At 33.2% G+C, this 19,898-nt stretch overlaps 2 protein-coding genes across 2 annotated transcripts in view; one reads left to right on the top strand and one right to left on the bottom strand.

Annotated features, from left to right (window-relative positions):
* Window positions 1-19,898, bottom strand: part of LOC126878062 (uncharacterized) — a 246,413-nt gene that overhangs the window by 220,464 nt on the left and 6,051 nt on the right. The gene's annotated exons all lie outside the window — the stretch shown is intronic.
* LOC126878068 (chymotrypsin-2-like) lies at window positions 450-3,219 on the top strand. Its single transcript, XM_050640495.1, has 7 exons — window positions 450-577; window positions 1,090-1,163; window positions 1,351-1,445; window positions 1,864-2,005; window positions 2,091-2,204; window positions 2,379-2,531; window positions 2,899-3,219. The coding sequence occupies exons 1-7, from the start codon at window positions 529-531 to the stop codon at window positions 3,040-3,042; spliced, it is 771 nt and encodes a 256-aa protein (XP_050496452.1). The 5' UTR covers window positions 450-528; the 3' UTR covers window positions 3,043-3,219.

The raw sequence follows: 19,898 nt of genomic DNA, 5'->3' as shown, positions 1-19,898 counted from the left end.
GTATTCTTCTAAGATAGCATGCATCAATTTATTTAATTGTCTTTGAATATCTTATGACATTCGACATTTTTTCAAGCATCTTTTTATCTGTACAGAATTTTAAAATTTTTTAATTACTAGACTTGATTGCATGATTCAAACATATTACTCACGTTTATTAGTCAAGAAGCTGATAATCTTACACACACACATATATTTGTTGTGATAGAAAATAAACAAAATCGTAAGTTGTAAAAAATTACAAACAATAATTATTAGTCTCAACTGTCATCGGCAACATGAAATCTCGGAAGTCTATACCATGCGAGTTATCGCTAAATGTCAACATTATCAGAAAATAATTAATCATAGCAATCTGGATCAATCACGAAATCCATATATTGATACAGCAGAAATCACAAATTTATCTAATCTTGAATCGAAGACGAATCGACGTTACATATTTTTAAAATACCATGTCAGAGTATATAAACTAATAGCTTGCATGAAATTTCATCTCAGTTTGCGAAAACCGAGCTGGTTAGCAACATGATGGTGACAACGTTGACCCTTTTTGCTCTTTTCGCCCTCTCCAATGGTGAGTAGTTGCTACTTTCATGCGTTTCGTTTCGTTGAAAAAGGTACATTTATTATAAAATTCTATTACCACTCTCTATTTGATAGAACAATAAAGTTTTGCGCTAAACGACACCAGAATTATATATACTACGACATTTTTCATAAAAACTGAAATTCGTATCTCAAGCAACAATATTACAATATTTTACTTCGGGATATTTCAAACGTTTCGTTTTACTTTGCTACAGAATTAACATAATTCTTCTGTTAATCTCTTAATCTCGTGAAAATTTCAAAATCATGTAATTAGAAGGTTCGCTAAACGTTTCGGTTGAGAATTAATCCACGAGATTCGAAACGTATGAAGAAAATTAAAGGATTGTTTCTATCGCGACAGCACGTTCATTAGCGGCAATTTCCGTGATTAAATGTAGCTAATAAGCAGAGCGATCAGTGCCAACTGCATAATGAGCAGCGTTTCATCCACGATCACTAGATACTAATTATTATGTACCACTATTATTTACATAGGTGGATTGGTGCCGAAATACGATCCAAGGATCGTAAATGGGGAGAGCGCTAAAGAAGGAGAAATCCCATATCAAGTGAGTTATTTCAATAACGAGATATCATTGTCTGTTAATTAAGACAAGAGAAGATTGAATCGAGAGAAAAAATCAGTTTCTTAGAGAACCTAACAACCCTCTATCGAATGAATTCGTTCTTCTTCCTGTCATTTATCCTACTTCTTGAATATTGTTCAATTATCAGGATATTTATTTTTATCTCTAGGTATCACTTCAAAACAAAGAATCTTCGTTCCACTTTTGCGGCGGCTCCGTTCTTAATGAAAATTACGTCATTACGGCAGCTCATTGTACCGTGGAGTAAGCATTCGAAAAATTTTAGTTTCGAATTTTATTGTACGTACTTTAAATTTTCACGAGTAATTACGAAGCATATACGCAAATGACAACATCAGTTAATTCGAGAAAACCATCGATGAATTCATAACGGTTTGACTGGTACAAAAAAATTCCTTATACAAGTGCGAATCTTATACATCGTTATTATATGGAAAAAGTTGAAATATGATAAGTTAATCGTTATTGATTTTCTCACCTACGTAATTAACGCTATCAATATTTTTTAAATATCCAAAAAAAGTGACAAGCGAAAAGATAGCTTCGATATGGAATCGGCTAACGACATATTCAATTTTAAAACTGCTCTTTGACGAAACGACAACAAGAATTTTCCATTTGTGACCTTCAAATAAAAAAACTCATCTTCTTTTTTTCGAAGGAAATCGCCAAAAGAAATCAAGGTTGTAGCAGGCACGATTAATCTCTCAGAAGGAGGTTCCGAACACTTGGTTGAGAAAATCATCATCCACGAAAACTATGCTGCTTCGGATTCTTGGAAAAACGATATTTCATTGATCAAGGTATGCTCTCAAGCACTGATTTTCCTAAGTTAATAGTATCAAGCGGCACAGATATTCTTATTTCGTTATCATTTACTTGTTACAGGTCAAGACACCATTCGTAAAATCGAAGGTGCTTTCTTTCGTTCCCCTTCCATCGCCAGATGATATTCTTCAGGCTAATGATGTGGCAACAGTTTCTGGATGGGGTAGACTTTGGGTAAGTTCTCCATCTTTTTGGAAAAAGTATTTTTAATACCCGATAAATACATTTAAATAGCTTTGAATATTTTAAAATTTCTATCACGTTCTGTATAGTTGTAATATTAATTAACTGCAAATAACTTTGTATCATGCCCCATACTTATGTAATATTACAAATGTACAACTGCAGCAAGGTGGTCCTACGACTATTTTCCTGCAACGCGCAAACATCTTGATTGCTGATCAAGAATACTGTAAATTGATGTACAGTAAACAATATAAACACATCTACGACTCGCATCTTTGTGCATACGACCCAAGTGTTAAAAAGGGATCATGCCACGTAAGTTACACATGGAATTATATTACATAATGATTATTTTATTTACGATTATAAATTGGCTTATTTAATCTCATTTATTCCGCTTTAATTATCTTCTCGCGAAAAAGACATAGACGATGTTTCTACGTGATTTCACTCGTATTGTATTTCCACAGAATACCCTTTTACACTAACTGACACCTTCGGTGTAATTAGTTGTACGAATAATTTCAATCGTTCTTTGTAACGCTTCGTAAATTGTAATTTGTAATTACGGTTGCGTGAAATCAACGTAAATTGTCTTTATTCAGGATTTCGCAGCAATTAACGGGGTTTCATAGTTTCACTAAGATTGTTCTTAAAAACTTGATTCTTTCTTTTCTCATAGGGTGACTCTGGTGGCCCCTTGACCGTCAACGGAAAACTCGTTGGTCTCGTTTCTTGGGCAATGGGCTGTGCCCTCACTGACTACCCAACTGTCTACACCCGTGTGACGTCTCATCTTAATTGGATAGAAACACACGCTGTGTAAAGCCAGCAAGTGAAACGTGAACTGGAAGTCGAAGTAAAACACACAAGCACGAAATTCGAATATCTCTTTCCATACAGGCCAAAGTATCTTAACGTTTTAAGGACTGAAAATATTGTAACCTGCATTTAATACTGTATTTTGTACATTTAATTGACAAATAAAACAAATCGTTTATTTGATAAATTAATATAAATTCTTTAAACCATACTTCTACGTATGTTTGTGTGAACAATCTTTTATTTTACAATATATATAAAAATATTAAATAACGTATTAGTATATTAAATATTTAAAAGGCAAAATTTCTTTTTCCATTCCAATGTGTATAATAAAATAAAATAAAATTATCTATAATACAAAAACAAAAACTACATAATCTACTCGGTAAATAAACACATTATTTAAACAATTAATCGTTTATTCGTATACATACTGGATTTTATCTGATATCGCGGTTATTAATGGGAATTCTTCGAACATTCGAATTTCTTATAAAAAATAATTAAAAAAGATATGAATGCAATATCAATTATCTAATATTCTATCAGAGAAATTATAAAAAGGATTAATGCTTCGAAAGTAACATGTATCGATGATTAAACTGGTTAGATCAATCGCGACTGAGAGCGAATGACAGATAACTATACCGACCTTAACTACAGCAAATACGGCTAATACATGGCTAATATACCGTAATCACGATTATCGGGCTAATCGAAACCTTCAAGTATCCATATTATCATGATATAATAGAATCTATCTTTATTTTCATCCAAATTATTATATGACTATTTTTATTTATAATACAATAATGATAAAATCTCTGTTCCATTTCTTTTCTACAATAATAAATGAATCGAATTAAATTAATATTTAATAAAATTATCAATTGTTCTATAGCGAACGAATATACAGTAGCGGACAAAAGTTTAAGACGATGATTTACAAACCGGATTACAAACATTTTATATGCATATTGTTCTTCTATTCGGTTTGTCTCTTTGGAGTAACATGGCTGTATGTTTGACCTTCGACAAACTCAGACTGTCAGTTGTTAAATACAAACAATGTAGGAGTTACAACAATTAGTTACCGCTTAGCACATGTAAACAGCGGACATTAGTTTAAGACGATCTGTGTAAAACGTACGAGTATAGTTTTTGAACATTTTGATTCTGGAATGTTAGAATCATTGTTTAGTGTACTTTTTATTGCTTAACACGTTCGTCGCCACGTCACACATATCTATGTGTATACTTCTGTGGGGCGCCCGTCACCAAAGTATGGGTGACGCTCTTCTTGTTCGAGTTAATTAAACATAGGATATTATATATAGGATATACAACATAAAAATATTAAAAACACATTATACCATACTTTTTATTAATTTATATTCTGGATAATATATTACATTATTCTATATCGCATGATATTTGTTAAAACATTCCAAACATATTTCGGGTGATTTTGCGCACTTCGAACAATAGTTGTAGACTCCGTCATCACTACTATTCTCACTTTTAAATATATTTTCACACTGTTTATTGAACATTTTGAGGATGAAAAAATCACTAATGTACGTCTCACAAGTATGCTTCTCGACTAAATGAAAGATCTGACATATCTGCCATGAGATCTCTCGGAATACTCTAGCTGGAAAGCTTATCGCTTTCTCTATTTCAGAACTAAATAATCTTTTCTTTTCAATGAATCGAAGGCGATAAACAATGAATCGAAAGCGATAAACAATGAATCGAAAGCGATAAACAATGAATTCCCGCTTGTCGCTCTATTTACGTTCTGCGTACCGGCGGTCGGATTTGGGCTCCGCAGGAAACTTAGCCGAATCACGCTGGGCGACGAACGTGTTAAAATTCATTTAGGTAGCAACAGACTATGGATAAATCAAAGAATTTACTTGAAAACAAATGGGAACAAATCGTAAGGCTACGAAAGCAGAGTAAAACCTTCACCGAAATAACAAATATAGTGAACAGGTCAGAAACGGCTTGTAAGCAAGCTTGGTATACATTTTGTATGGCATGTATTGCGATCAACCGAAAAACGGAAGACCACGGAAAACAACGCCGAAAATGAATCGCCGGATTCATTGATTGAGCGAAAAGGATCGTTTTCGTAGTGCACATAATATTGCTGCGGAGATAAACTATAAAAACGATACACAAATTAATGCTAGAACTGTTAGGAGAAGATTAGAAGACTTTAACTTAAGAGGACGAAAACCTCAAAAGAAACGATTGCTGAGTTCTAGGAATCGAAAAGACGACTTGCGTTTGCTAAAGCTCATAAACATTGGACAAGTGAACATTGACAAAAGATATTGTTTTCAGACGAATGGAAATTCAATCGCGTCTCTTCTGACGGGATACGGCATGATAGACGTCGATTTGGCGAAAGTTTGAAAACACAGTACGTTTTAAAAACTCTTAAACATGGTAGTGGGAACGTTATAGTGTGCGCGTGTTTTTCTCGAGGCTGTCCTGGTCCGATATGTCGTATCAATGGAATTATGGACCGTTTTCAATACATGGACATACTCGAGAACACAATGTTGCCTTTTGCAAGCAACAATATGAGTGATGATTTTATTTTTCAAAATGATAATGATCCGAAGCACGCGGCTCGGGTTGTGAAATAGTTTTTTTGAAGAAGAAAATATTACCGTGCTGCCGTGGCCGTCGCAATCACCAGACATTAATCCAATCGAGAATTTGTGGAGCATCATAAAAAAGACAGTACAACGTTATAAACCGAAAAATTTAAATGAACTTTACAATTGAAACAGCTTGGAGTAATATTACGGTATATCACTGTAAAAAATTAATAGATTTTATGCCAAAAAGATGTACCGAAGTGATGAGAAATAACGGATATTGGACAAAATATTGAATTTAAACAAAAATTGTGTATATTTTCTTACCAAAAATTAATATTTTTTGTGCAGTCTTAAACTTTTGATTTAAACTTTTTTGAAATATTATACAGATTTCGTTCCTTTTTTATAACTTAGCTACTGAGCAAAATATCAAAATGAAATTTTTTTTGTAAGTGTACAAACAAATGTCTAATTAGTTAATATCAAAAGTAGAACACTGTATTTATATTTTTTATGGAAAGTAAATCAATTATTTATTTCTTCCATTTCGTCTTAAACTTTTATTCGCTATTGTACAAATTTAATTAAGAAACATATTTTACTGATGTAATAGTGATCACTAACTAAGTTTAGTTATTCCTTGAAATAGATTTGAAAGATTTTTTATTTGCTACGAAATTTTTTATCTGCCCTACATTTGATAGAAATACACACTTTTCGGTGGTTACTGTTATTTGTCAGCAAATAGATGTACTTACTGATAAGAATGTCACTGAAACTTGACTTATCTCAATGTTAATTGAAGATCGATCTATCAAATATTGACTATATTTTTAAATTGCGTTTCACACATCACAATGGGTATATAAGGAGCAAACCAACTGATGATAGTGTATTCGATCACATTTCCCTGAATCGTTAAGAACCATGAATTCGGTGATACTTGGACTGGTGCTTTTAGCTACAGCGTTAGCAAGTTCTAATGGTAAGTGGTAATACCAATAAGTTTTAATTGATATTTATAAATTTAAACCTCAACTAACTCGACTCAACTAACTACATTACGAAACCATTATTAGCCGATATATCAACTCACGACTTGGATCCTAGAATCGTGAATGGTGAGGATGCAGGCCCAAACGAACTTCTATACCAGGTACCGAAACTTATTCTTCACGCAAGAAAACCGAAAACTCAATCATCAAATAAACGAAATTGAATCGTATCGCGTTATTCGAATAAACTTCTTGACAAATGAAAATTGAAACATTAAAGATCAGACAGGCTAGACAAACGATAAAAAACTACGTTATAGAAAAATACTGTTTCTATCTTTATTATTATTCGTTTCTGTTATTCGAAGGTTTCGCTTCAAATTGACGGCAGACATTTCTGCGGTGGATCTGTGCTTAACAGGTATTACGTTCTCACCGCTGCTCACTGCGTCTTTGAGTAAGTTTCGTAATTTCCTATCAAATGGCATCTTCGAATATTGTAACATGATCAGCATTATAAGCCCTATAATACTGTTAACAGTGAACAAGCTAGCGAAGTCAAAATTATCACCGGAACCAAGAACTTAAGCGACTCTCCAACATCCGTGCATCAAGCTGTGAAGTTTATTGTTCACAATGAATACAACCCTTCCAATAGCTGGACCAACGACATAGCCTTGATCAAGGTATCTAAACATCAAATGGAAATTTCATATAGAAATTTGCATACATAAACTTATCGTTGGGAAACACATTGCAATTCTATCTTGAAATCTTTCATTTCTTTGGCATAAGTTCTATGCTTTAGTCCACGATAGTTTTAATATTGACATAAAGAACTAATATGATTAATGTAATTTTTCGAACGTCAGATATATCAGAGAAATAATATTTGACGAAGAGATAAGATTTTAATTCATTGGTTATAGCTCCTCATTTTATAATCTAAGGTGTCTTATTTTTCTAGGTAAATAAACCATTCGAGATCGGACCACAACTAAACTACGTTCCTTTACCGGAAGCAAATCAAAATATTCCAGATAACTCACGCGCTATTGTATCGGGATGGGGTAGGATCAGAGTAAGTGTTAATGTATGTTAAATAAAACGCGCGAACAATAGCTCAAATATTTTTGCGAGTTACTCTAGCTGACGTAGCGTCTCGATTTTACTCAAATATTCTATCGTACAGGAAGACGGACCACTCTCGACAACATTGAAAAAAGCAACCATCTACATTACCAATCAGAATACTTGCAAGAATGCCTATCGAACAATATATGACACGCAAATTTGCGCCAGTAATCCCAAGAGCGAGAAAGGAGCATGCAACGTAATTAATATTTTCTGTTCTAATATTTTAAAAAATTCATATTCGGTCATTCGAAGACTACAAGGGAAGAACATGATAAATCACGTTTCTTATTCTTTGCACGAAAGCAATTTTAAGATTCACTGTGTCATCGATCAACCTCATATTATCAAAATTATGACCAATATTTAAATAATTTTGAAGGAATTAACAAGAACACATATTTAGATCCAAAAGCAAATGCAAATAATGTTACAGCATCAAAGATATTAACATATTACTTGTCTTAATAATTACATATGTCTTTAGCCTCCATAGAATATCACCAATTTATTAACTGTTTTTAAAAGACTTACATCTTTGAACCTAACAGAATATCTTCATTTTCAATTATGTCATATGGAAATTCTCTTGTTTAAACGCAAAGCGACATTAAAATGAGAAAGTCATCGTGTTCTTCTTCCAGTCTTCACATTTTATTCGCCATCTTTGTGTTATAATTCATGACAATTACGACAATTAATTATACTTTCATAGGGTGACTCTGGTGGCCCTCTCACAGTTAACGGAAAGATTGTCGGGATCGTATCATGGTCACGGGGATGTGCTCTTTCTAATTACCCCACTGTGTACACTCGTGTTCCTTCTTACATTGATTGGATTGAAGCACACGCAGTTTAAAATAGAAGAAGATGGAAAGTGTACGACATAACACAAAGTACACCGCTAATTGTTGATAGAGATGTATTGTTAGCAGAACATTACTCACTATTCATTTGTCCTTAATATCAATTTATATTTTTAACCAATTATTCTATATAACGTATTAAAGAGAAGAATAAAAGGATATAGTTCATCACAGGACAACATTTAAATCGCAATAGTATCTATAACAATAGATAATTAATTTTATGTGTAAATTATAATAAAAGGACGTTATAAATTACCACACATACTTGGTTATTGATATGCCATTTCAGCTCACAGCTCCAATTTGTATACGTCGAATAACAAAAGATATTCCTCTGTGAAATTTTTATTGACGGATGTTTTACGAACGTATCTCTTACATTTGAGTTACTCTCAAACGTTCACTGTTCAGCATTCGCAACGACGTTTTGTTACAACACGCGAACAAAACTCTGAAAACAAGTTAACTTTAATGCACGTTAAAAACGCTAGACAGACAGTAGCAGGTATACTAAGTCCACCGAACTCAACGTGGATAATCCCAGATGCGAAATATGTAGCACTATTTAATTAGATTGCACACAATACGGACACTAGCGGGACCTAGTTCTACAGTATATAGACAATAATAGGCTTATCTGACATCATCACACAAAATAATACGAATCATTCAAATTCGATATAGATAATTCTAAACTCAACTGACTCAATGGTACCAAATCGAGCGGACAATTTTACTATTTTTTTTTTTTTTTTTTTTTAACACTTTGACTGCCACGCCGAAATCACATGTTTCGCTCAGGACGTCACGGGAATATTTTTATTATCCAAAGCATATAATAATAAATTGATGATGTAAGACAACATTCTTTCCCAATGGATCGTTTATCTTATTGGCGGTCACGGGTGACCACCGTGACGCTTTGGTAATAGTTGATAGCGACATATTATAACAAGGCTTCGTTTATTTCAACAAACCATTAGCATTCGTTATTTCGTCGTAAGCAAAACGTGCAGAATATATTGTTGAAACATGTAGAAGATATTAGTAAAAGTATTTGCTCATTCTATATATAATAGAAAGGTATGTGCACACTTCTAACTTCAATTATATGATTATAAAGCAGCATTTACGATTATTTTCTAAGCTGTGTTTATAATAATATTCGTAGATTACCTCGCAAAGATATGGATGCAAACACAGTGCACCGTTAGATGCAAGATTTGTTTTCATTTCTTTTTATTGATGTTCTAATAAAAATGTTTAATTGTTCAATGGGGCACTTTTTATTTCAAAGAATCTTCTATTTATCGGTTATATTCAAAATACCTTAACTGTCAATTTTCATACAATTTTTACAATTGTAAGAAGTTCAAGCACTCCGGTCACCAATGACCACCGTGGTGTCACAGGAGAAACCGTGGCCGGTCATATATGACCAACGTGGCAGTCAAAGTGTTAATAGTCGCTTAAAAATATGCAAATGCATCTGAGTGACCATAAATTCAAATAACGCTATTAATCATTGAACAGTTTCGTTATCGAGGGATCTTCTTCCACTTTAAAGAAGATTAAAGAAGATCCACTTAAAGTAGATTCATTGTCATCAATTCACACATCAATTGTAGCACAGATCTAATCTAAGACCTGATAAGACAATATATAGAGATATCGTAGACCTTGAAGATTCACAAAATCTAACAAGAATCCACGTAATCTGTAAAATCATTGAAAACTTAACGTTGTTACCTAGTCACGATTGAACTTGTGTTTCCATGAACAAAGCTATGTCGTTCGATTTTGTATAAAACAGCCGGTGGCGTGCATTGATTTCTCCATAAAATGGCCGAAAAATGTATTAAGATCCGAAGGAAAGCTAATCCGTGTTGCTCGTGTGACACTGATAATCATTAATAACTTCGTTTGATTTATGACAGAGATTCATAGTTGTACTCATAACATTGGCGATAGATAGATACACGAGGTGACTAGTTTCTTGTGACACGAACGCGATCGCGCGAATAATCCGAACGTATTACGAGCACGTGAATTATGGCGTTATTGGACTTCACCGGCCTTGCATAAACACAAATGCGGAATCAGAATGCAATCGATGTTAGCTCAGCTGTCAATTCGATGAAAACATTTGGACACTGGACACGACTGTGATTGCGTGTAACGATGTATAAACTTAAAAATCATTGAATTGTTAATTACAGTTGATCAACGATAAACTGAAAGTAAAGGGAGTACAGTATTGTAAATATAGCTAACAATCTGAAAAGTCATTATAAATGATAGATTATGAAGGTTTGCACGTTGGAAAATTAACTTTACCCCCGTAACTTCGCAACTCTCGTTCCTTCTGTAACAAATATTCCATTAAAACAAATTATTTTCGTCTTGATTGTTCATTTTAGGATCAAAAATAAAAGAAAAATTCATTCGATCATTCCTTAATAAATGACGTTATATATCGTATCGTGACTATCATGACAGGATCGTATAACGCGAAACTGCTCGAGGCTAGTTGCAGTAATGACTACCTGTGAAAAGGGAAAACTCATCTGCGAAACGAATTCGTTTCCTTTGCCTCTTTCGTTTACTCGTGGGTTCATTTTGGTGGCAAGGGTCAATAGATATTTGAACGAGGAAAACTTCTCGGTTTTCGTGATGTGCAATTGTATCTTACGTTGATATTCCATTGCAAAAGTGGTTTCGTATCGTTCCATCGACGTACATAAATATGTACATCCATACATGTATATAAAAATTAATAAAAAATAAACGGAACACAAAGCAAAAATGCAATTCGTAAACTCATGCGTGTACCTACACGTTTACGTAGTGCATTCGAGTCATTGATTTAAATTTAAAGTAGAATTTATCGAGTGATCTGCGCTCCCTGGAAATTTTTCGATATATCAACCGATAGTGTTTAAATAAAGCGAATAACTGACAGAGAATCTTTCTGGTTAAAATCAATGTTTGGAAATATCCTGTTCGTGATGTTTATTAACGCACGAAAGATTACGAACAAACGACTTATTCAAATGAATATAACCGTTCCAATTCTGATTTTGATTTTGCGTTGAATATCCATGAGACAGGCAGTAAAACACGAAATAACGGGTCAGTTAATACAGCGAAATCAATAACACCATGACGTTCATACGATGGTCTCATTTCCGATGCTACTTGTACGAATCGACGAATACATATGTTTCATTCGAGTTTTAGGAAATCGAGCAACTCGACGAGAAAATCTAAACGAACTTGTAATGATTAATTTCACGGGATATTAGATATCGAAAAATTTCTTGGGCGTCGACTAATTTTCAGAAAAAAATGTCTACGTCGAACATCGAACAAAGTTGAGGATCAAGAGAACACGATTTAACTTCCTTTGAAATTTCTTTACTTCCAAGCCGCTTAACGACTCTTAATAGGTTCGAAATAAGTTTGACAATGAATATAAATTTGCGAATATTTCGTTCATAATTTGATTCTTAGGGGACAGGATTCCGTTCATGACGACGTCAAAGCGTTTCTTCTCTTCTTTTCTTTTCAATTTTATTCTTAAACAACAGGAAAGTTTGCTCAAAGCTTTCATTTAGGAAAAGAAACTAACTTCATCGTACATATATCGCAAGCTACCATGATGCGCAATACATTTTCACAAGTATCGTAAAATTTTCATTCATAATAGAAACCGGTGTACAGCGGTGGTGAAAAATGTTCGCATGTCGAGAGAAGGAAAACCGAGAGGAATATCATTGTATAAGGAAAAATTCCCACGAGAAATTCTATTGCGAGTAACGCAATGACTTCGTGACACAAGCATGTCATGATGGCAGACTTTCATAAATCATTGTATTTTAGAGACACAACAAAAATTGAGGAACAATGGCACAAAAGACGCGCGAAAATAAGCCTTTTCTTTGGATACATAAAGAAATCTTTTGAACAAGAAACTCCTCTCTTTTCTATACGAAACGTTAACAAAAAAGATAAATGTGAAAATCATTAAACATTAATCAATTAATCTGTAACGACGTTTATGCTATCGAATGTACCACGTGATAAAAATAAAGACAAAGTATAAGTGAACGTAAATTATATTGTTACTAAAAGGGGAAAACGGTTCTCCTCGCGCGTAAATATAATACTTGATTAAAAGCAGGACACGAGCACGGTGTTTGTTGTAAAAAGCACAAAGGATAGACCAAAGGCAAACCATAAAATGAAATTTGGGAATAGAATGTATAATAAGGCCGGCTCTTTGAGACACGGTCGAAAGGATTGCAACGTTGACAACTTCCGGGGAGTGGCTTACGAAATTTTGTTTCACACATTGGTGTTTGATGGTGGACGCTTTAATCTCACAAACGAAATAATCGAGCCAGGCGTTATGAAGAAGGAGCATCGTTCCTCTTGCAAATGGATCCTTTTGTACAACCACGAAATAGCTCTAAAACCTTCAGACGTTTATTTTATGATGAATTTTTATGATACAATGTAAATTATGTAAATTCAGTAGGAAATTAATCACGAGAACCAGGATATCTAAATATTTCTATTGGGGTTGAAAAAAATATCCGAAGTTGATATTTTTGTTTGACTATTTTTACAAGCTTATTTATTTAAAAAGTCAGCGATGTTTTTTTAAATAGTATTATACAGCTGTTTTTACGTTTCATTTAATCTCATAGCGTCATGGCCGATGTCAAGGTGATTTTAAAACGAGCGTTTAACCTATGCTTTTAGTGTATGCTTTCAACCTAAGCTTTTAGCCCATGATTAAGAAATCTAGATTTAATTAATCAGCATTACACACCAATCATCATTCAAACGAAATACTTTTCCACGTTAATGCTTCCATTATCATAACTACGAGTTATGAGAATTGTTTCCTTCGTTCTTTCAATACGATAACTGCATATGCATTTTATTCCTATTTAGTTTATGTAAATATTTAAAATGACTTAAATTAGGGCTTCAATCAATCTAAAGTTTCTTTCGGCATTTGTTCAAGCTCAATATTTTTTAAGATACCGTGAATACGAGAAGAAAAGATCTAACAGCGCGATCTGAGAAGCAAGTTTTATATAAAAAGGTAAATATGTACAATTGGTACATTCGCAAACATCTGTGAGAAAATGTGTCGTCGAAGTATCAAAGAGTATGGAAACACAGTAATTCGCAGGTTGCACGTACGCAAGGAAATATCGTGGCAACCGAAGCATTTACAAACGTTGCGAGCGACAAAGAATGCAATTAGAATAACTTAAAAAATGTATATGCAGCAAGATGTATTGATTATTCTTGAAGATTCTAGTCAACGATGTACGTTCAACCGCATTTACATTACTAATGAAATTTCATTCCTGTCTTCTATTCTTAGACGTGGCAATACGGAAGATTTCGTTGGCGTGGTGTTTCGCGTTTCGTTGAACGTATTCTCAAACTACTTATTTAACACATAGAAAGTTGCTGGGTGCCGAGAAAAGAAAGGAACACGACGGTAATTGGCTGAAACTGGGCCAGTTCCCAAGGAATCGATTTCCTTGTGAAAATGAAGAAATCTCTCTTCCACTTTTCATTATCTCCAACTCAAATTCAACCACCTTCTTTTAGTCGATTTTCCAACCAACGTAGGGATTAATCAAACAGATCAAACTGTATGAAATATTCAGACGTTGATACTCTCTTTTATTTGATCTATCGCGTAATCGTTCTACAAATTTATTTTCGCCTATCTTCTAAATGAAGAGCATAAGGGAAGCGCGCGATAAGTCATATTTTTCATTTCTCAGTACGTTGCCAAATGATCCCACGTTATAAAAAAATATATATTTATCCTCTCTCTTCGTAACTTATAACATTAATATGTCTTAAAAGTTATACGTTTAACTTTTACGAAACTTAGTCGACTATATTTTTCGACCTAACGAATTCTTTTCACTTGTAGCTACTTTATATTAAATTGTCCCTTTTCAATCGTAAAGTAACATTAAAATGGAAAGATTAACAAAGATAGGAGAATTCTGATTCAGTGATAAGGTTTCGCGAGTAAACGAGAAATATACGGAAATATATGAAAATCTTGCTAGAATAATATTATGTAATTCGTGTAATTATTTTGCAATTATAATATTTAATATATGTATATATACGTATATAAATTTCAATTTTTAAATTAGATACCAAATAATTAATAGCGTCGGATTCCTTTCGTGTTAATTACTTGCCTCATTAAACGTCATTTTTCAACGTAAAACACAATTCACGTGTGCGCTTCGTTATCGTGACGTAGCATTGTACGAAATTCATTAAGTTCTTCCTTGCACGCAGTAATTAATTAAGATAGGGCATCCATGTCGTTAGTTGAACTAGCAGAAAGCACCTTGCCACGCCATGGCTCTAACGTGAAAATAATCTAGTTACAACGTTGCGATGAAATTACTGTCGTTGTTTGGCAAATAAATTAAAGTGGCATCATTTGTTTTCAGCGAAACAGGTTTCACCCCCCTCCCCCCCGGTCGCCCTTTCAAAGAAAAATCGTTCGATCAGCTTGTACGTCGATTAATTGCAGATCCGATTGCAATAATCCATCATGCACTCCGTAACCATTTATTCTTTATACAATTGCACGATACGATAAAATTAAAACGAATTTTAATTTACAATAAAATTACAAAACCAATTATGAGACAATCATAAAACAAACAGTATAGCAAAAGGAAATTAAAAAGAATATTATACCTGTTGAGAATATTGCAAAGAAGGGAAAACGTTACGAAAATATTACAAATCTGAACACAGATATGTATTCTTTGTATATATAGCTCTTTGTGGAGTAAAAGAAATTTTTCGACGACAATGCACGCAAAAACTTTCGAGGAAATGTTTGCAAGCGGTTTTTTCCAAAGTGCAAAAAAAACTAATATTCGCTGCACAGTGTCGGTTAAAGCGTACGCTTTTACACAACTTAATTGCCGGGAAAACTCGTTGTCAAACTACGAGAGCAGAGCTTCAACACAAAGGATTGCTCGAATTGGAGCTTGTCTCCAAAAGAAAAGAATACAATTACATTACAACGAACTTGAAAGGGGAAAATAAAAAGACGCACGTCTCTTCTCTTCGCGACGACGAAACCAGAACACTGACCCTTAGACGTGATTCTTAGGCGTTCCAATAAAATCAATACGAAATCTTCAGTATACCATAAAATCGTATTACGTTTTCGTTAAATCGTCCATTAGTAATAATTATAAGTAAAATATATAAGGTTGTCCGAAAAGTGTCTTTCTTTTACAGACACGTCTTTTATAACAACGCATCTTTATACAAACATGAAACCTAATCTGCCGAACGTTGTGATCTTTATTTTGGTAGAACAAAATCATCATCATATGTAATTCGATAAAATAATATAAAACAGAAAATATTGTGCATCCATTATTTCCGTATAAAACGAAAGAAACTTTTCGGACGACCTAATATTTATTCGAATATGTTTATATATCAAATAACTAAATTGATTTCTGGAAGTTAAAATAGGGAAAGATTATTAAGAATTTACTTAAGAACTTTTCAATTATTTAAACATTGTTCTTACTTTCAATTGCCAGAGAAAATAATTCACGCGTCCATTATAAACGAGACATTCTATATATTAAGAGAAAAATCAAGAAACGAATATCGATTTCTATAATTAATTTCGCTAATATGCGCGCATATGTAATAATTATAATAAAGCTCTGGGCGTTATTCGAATCTCTACACAGGGAGGAATAAATTTGAACAGCGTTATAGCATTATATTTAGTATGAACACATGGCGTGAGATGCATAAGAGACGCATTCTCTCAGCCACAGCTCATAAACCGTATCCGTGTTGCTGTACCAAAAATAATTAGGTTTATGAAACAAGCAAACGCGTAGACTACAATTTATTATAGCCGATTTCTTTGACTTCATTCGTTTCTTTTCACCCGTTTTCATACCTTCATTATAATATTAAATTGAAAGGACTCGCTCACTCGCGAAACTGAATTCTTAAATAGAACAAAACGATTGCGGTTCAAAGTATACACATTAACAGAATTTGTCCGTTCGAATGAAATTTTTAGAAAATCGATATTAAATTTATAGAAACTATCTCTATCAATGTCATAAGCTTATAAAGATACAAAAATGCATCTTAATCAGCTTGTGCGAAAATAATGCTTTTGACGTATTAACAATTATTTCTGATGTATAATTAATTTTCCTACGATAATATAATAATAACAGATATAGCATTTCATTATGCCAGCTTCCCAGTAATTTATTCCAGATATAAATTGCGACGAATTATTGGAAACAACAAACAAAGAAAGAACTATCATATAGTATACTGCATTTTCTTGATTGCATTGTACATTTCAAACCGAGCATTATATTCGCTGCTAAAAAAGAGAAATTTCACATCGAAATTTTTATGTAAAAAACATTGAATTAGTCGATAAATGTCTTTGATTTAACCGTTTCAAAAGTTTTGTATGGAAAATCAATGGAAATTCTCTTTTTCCCCTGACACCATTGCAGCTGAATGGTTCGTTTCAGAATCATGATGCACTTTCTGCAACGAAAAGTTAAATGGTATTTGAAAAGAGCACTTTGCCACCCAGAAATAAAGGGTACACGAATAATTATTCGTTATTATTAACAGGGTGAGCAGAGACCGCATCGTCTCGTTAAACGTGCTTCATATTCAAGTAGTCATTCACAAGGCATAAAAATTTTATTGTGAGTGTATTAACGCACACAAACGGCAGTTACCAGTAAATTGAAATTGGTTGCAAAGCTTCAACGATATATATGTAGTACATACAGACAGAAGAGTGCCATCCGCACCGGCGACGAGTACAAGTTTGATGCAAATGCTCGGCAAAGAAAGACGCGTTTTCTCTGTACTTTATAAGATGAGTAACCGATTAATTCAAACGCGAATCTTTTCATTTCATAGGAATCACAATGAAATACGTAATAAGATACTTTTTAAAATAAATAAGAGATCTATGTATTTTGTACATAAATAAGTATTTCAATACTTAACTCATTCGCTTTGATGAATCTCTTGGAAAATAATTTTTTTTACGGTGAAGACTTTCTGCATTTTTGGCGTCAAATATGAGAAATATGTTCTTTTTACTTTTCCTATATCAACGATTGCTTTATGTAGTATTAATGATAATATCGACAATATCAAATTTCTAGTACTATCTTTGTCAATTTGTCTGAATTTTTCTCGTACTAAATTTTCAAAGGATTAAACACGATATTTGAAAGTATTATGCTATTAAATTTAAGTTAACTCTATAAAAGCATCTTCCATGAAAACAACAGGGTCGAGCAGAGATTCAGGTGACAATCCTTAAGCCTATAACGTGATATCGACTTTGCCAATAGCCGTTATAAAGGCAGCGTTCAGGTAGAACATACATTCCAACCACAGAAAACAGTGAAAACGAGGTAGGTACATATAATACATGAAAAAACAAAGATTCTCCAATAACCGTATAATCCGTCCTGTCACTTTTTTCCCATTCTCTACTTTCGCGAACGCCAATCGTGTTACCATACTCTATACTCCATAGCTGTTAAGCAATTTTTCAAACTTGAATACCTTCATCCGTGAAAAAGGGTGTTTTAATTTCTTTATGTCGAACGTTCCATATATAGCAATATTTACTTTAAAATAAAAATTCCTTCTATGTACATGATCCGTTGCAATTCAAACTATCAAGAGATTCTCTTCGTGACCTTTCGAAAGATAAATAATAAATATTTTTAAAAAAGTCAAAACTATAGATTTTTAAATAGTTGAAAATAATACTTATACGGTCTTAATTAAAAATTACTTCGTTTAACTATCCTTCATTTAAGTGGTACTAAATGTCGGATTAAATTCGGTTATACTACTGCAGCAGTTCCAGGTAAACATAAATCAAGATCTAATATGAACTCTACTAAATAACAGCATATACATAAATAAGTACTAATAGGATAGAAACTTTCCCTTTAAATTATTATTTTTAACACCTTAATTAGTTGCTTCAAATATATTTCAATGCATCGTACTATTGATTTTGGATTCTAATTCTCAATAGAAACGAACGTATTAAAGTATTTCATATCTCGATGTGAGCAAGAAGGTACACGTTACAAAAGCGTTCGATTCTGTTCGTTATTCAATATCGAATATGACGTAGCAAAAGTTTTCCGCCCACGTAACCGTGTAACCTGCATCCATCTCTTGCAGGAAATTTCGGCATCGTGGTATCACCACGCTGTGAAATCCATTTAAGAAACCTTCCTCCCGCTGGGTGGATATCATAAAAGCGACATGCTTCAACTGTTTCGTATTCACGAACTTGATGTAACTCCATCTTGCTTCAATTTAAATTCTCTTTTCAGAGATAGAATCCCTAGAAGCGTCTTATCCGATATATAGCGTCGCAGGTGCAATCTTCATCGTATTCGCCTGAGGACACGTTTTGTACAGTAAAAGCAAAATAGTTTCTTTAATGTAGAATACTTTCGTCCGGTTGAACTCTTGAAACTGCTGACGAAAGAATTTTTATAGACGAAAATCCGATTTAAGCAACGGCGTAACACAACTTGTATCTCGATATTCGATTTGATTAACATGGAGAAGCAATTTTTCAATAATATTTAATATATGTAGTAATGTATAATGACACCTGTTGACAAGTATTAAGATACAATCATTATGAATTTATTAAAACTTTAAAGAGTTATTCCATATTACCCGCATAATAGTAATCTCATTAATTTAATATAATAAAATGGTATTTACTTTCCTTATATATATCCGACTATTCTATAAACGTATAATTAACCGATACATAATTACTGCAATTTACTACGTTAATGCGATTCTTGCAAACAACTTCAATGAATAAGTACTATGTTGGATCGTAATTTTCCACGAATGAAAAGCTCTGATCAATTAATCATTTTTTTTCCATAGTATATCCTAATAGTTACCTACTTTTAACTTAATACTAGTGTATCTTAATACTTACAAAGAAAAGTATATATATAATAATTCTGATAGATTTTCTGTGTCCTATTTTCCTTATTATATACGAATAGAACGCAGTAATACGCAAATAAAAAATAATATACTACCATTGGCAACGAAGCGTATACCGCGAGGACTCGTCTATAC

Source organism: Bombus huntii, chromosome 2, assembly GCF_024542735.1.
Source record: "Bombus huntii isolate Logan2020A chromosome 2, iyBomHunt1.1, whole genome shotgun sequence".
Classification (NCBI taxonomy): Eukaryota; Metazoa; Arthropoda; class Insecta; order Hymenoptera; family Apidae; genus Bombus; species Bombus huntii.
The sequence above is the reverse complement of the archived record's forward strand: the minus strand, read 5'-3'. Positions and strand labels throughout refer to the sequence as shown.

What these genes read in the sequence shown, in the direction of transcription:
- LOC126878068 (XM_050640495.1), top strand. Translation starts at nt 529, where the DNA reads ATGATGGTGACAACGTTGACCCTTTTTGCTCTTTTCGCCCTCTCCAAT. An exon ending in TCTTTTCGCCCTCTCCAATG is followed by an intron (nt 578 to 1,089) that starts GTGAGTAGTTGC and finishes TTATTTACATAG; the next exon opens with GTGGATTGGTGCCGAAATAC. An exon ending in GCAGCTCATTGTACCGTGGA is followed by an intron (nt 1,446 to 1,863) that starts GTAAGCATTCGA and finishes TTTTTTTCGAAG; the next exon opens with GAAATCGCCAAAAGAAATCA.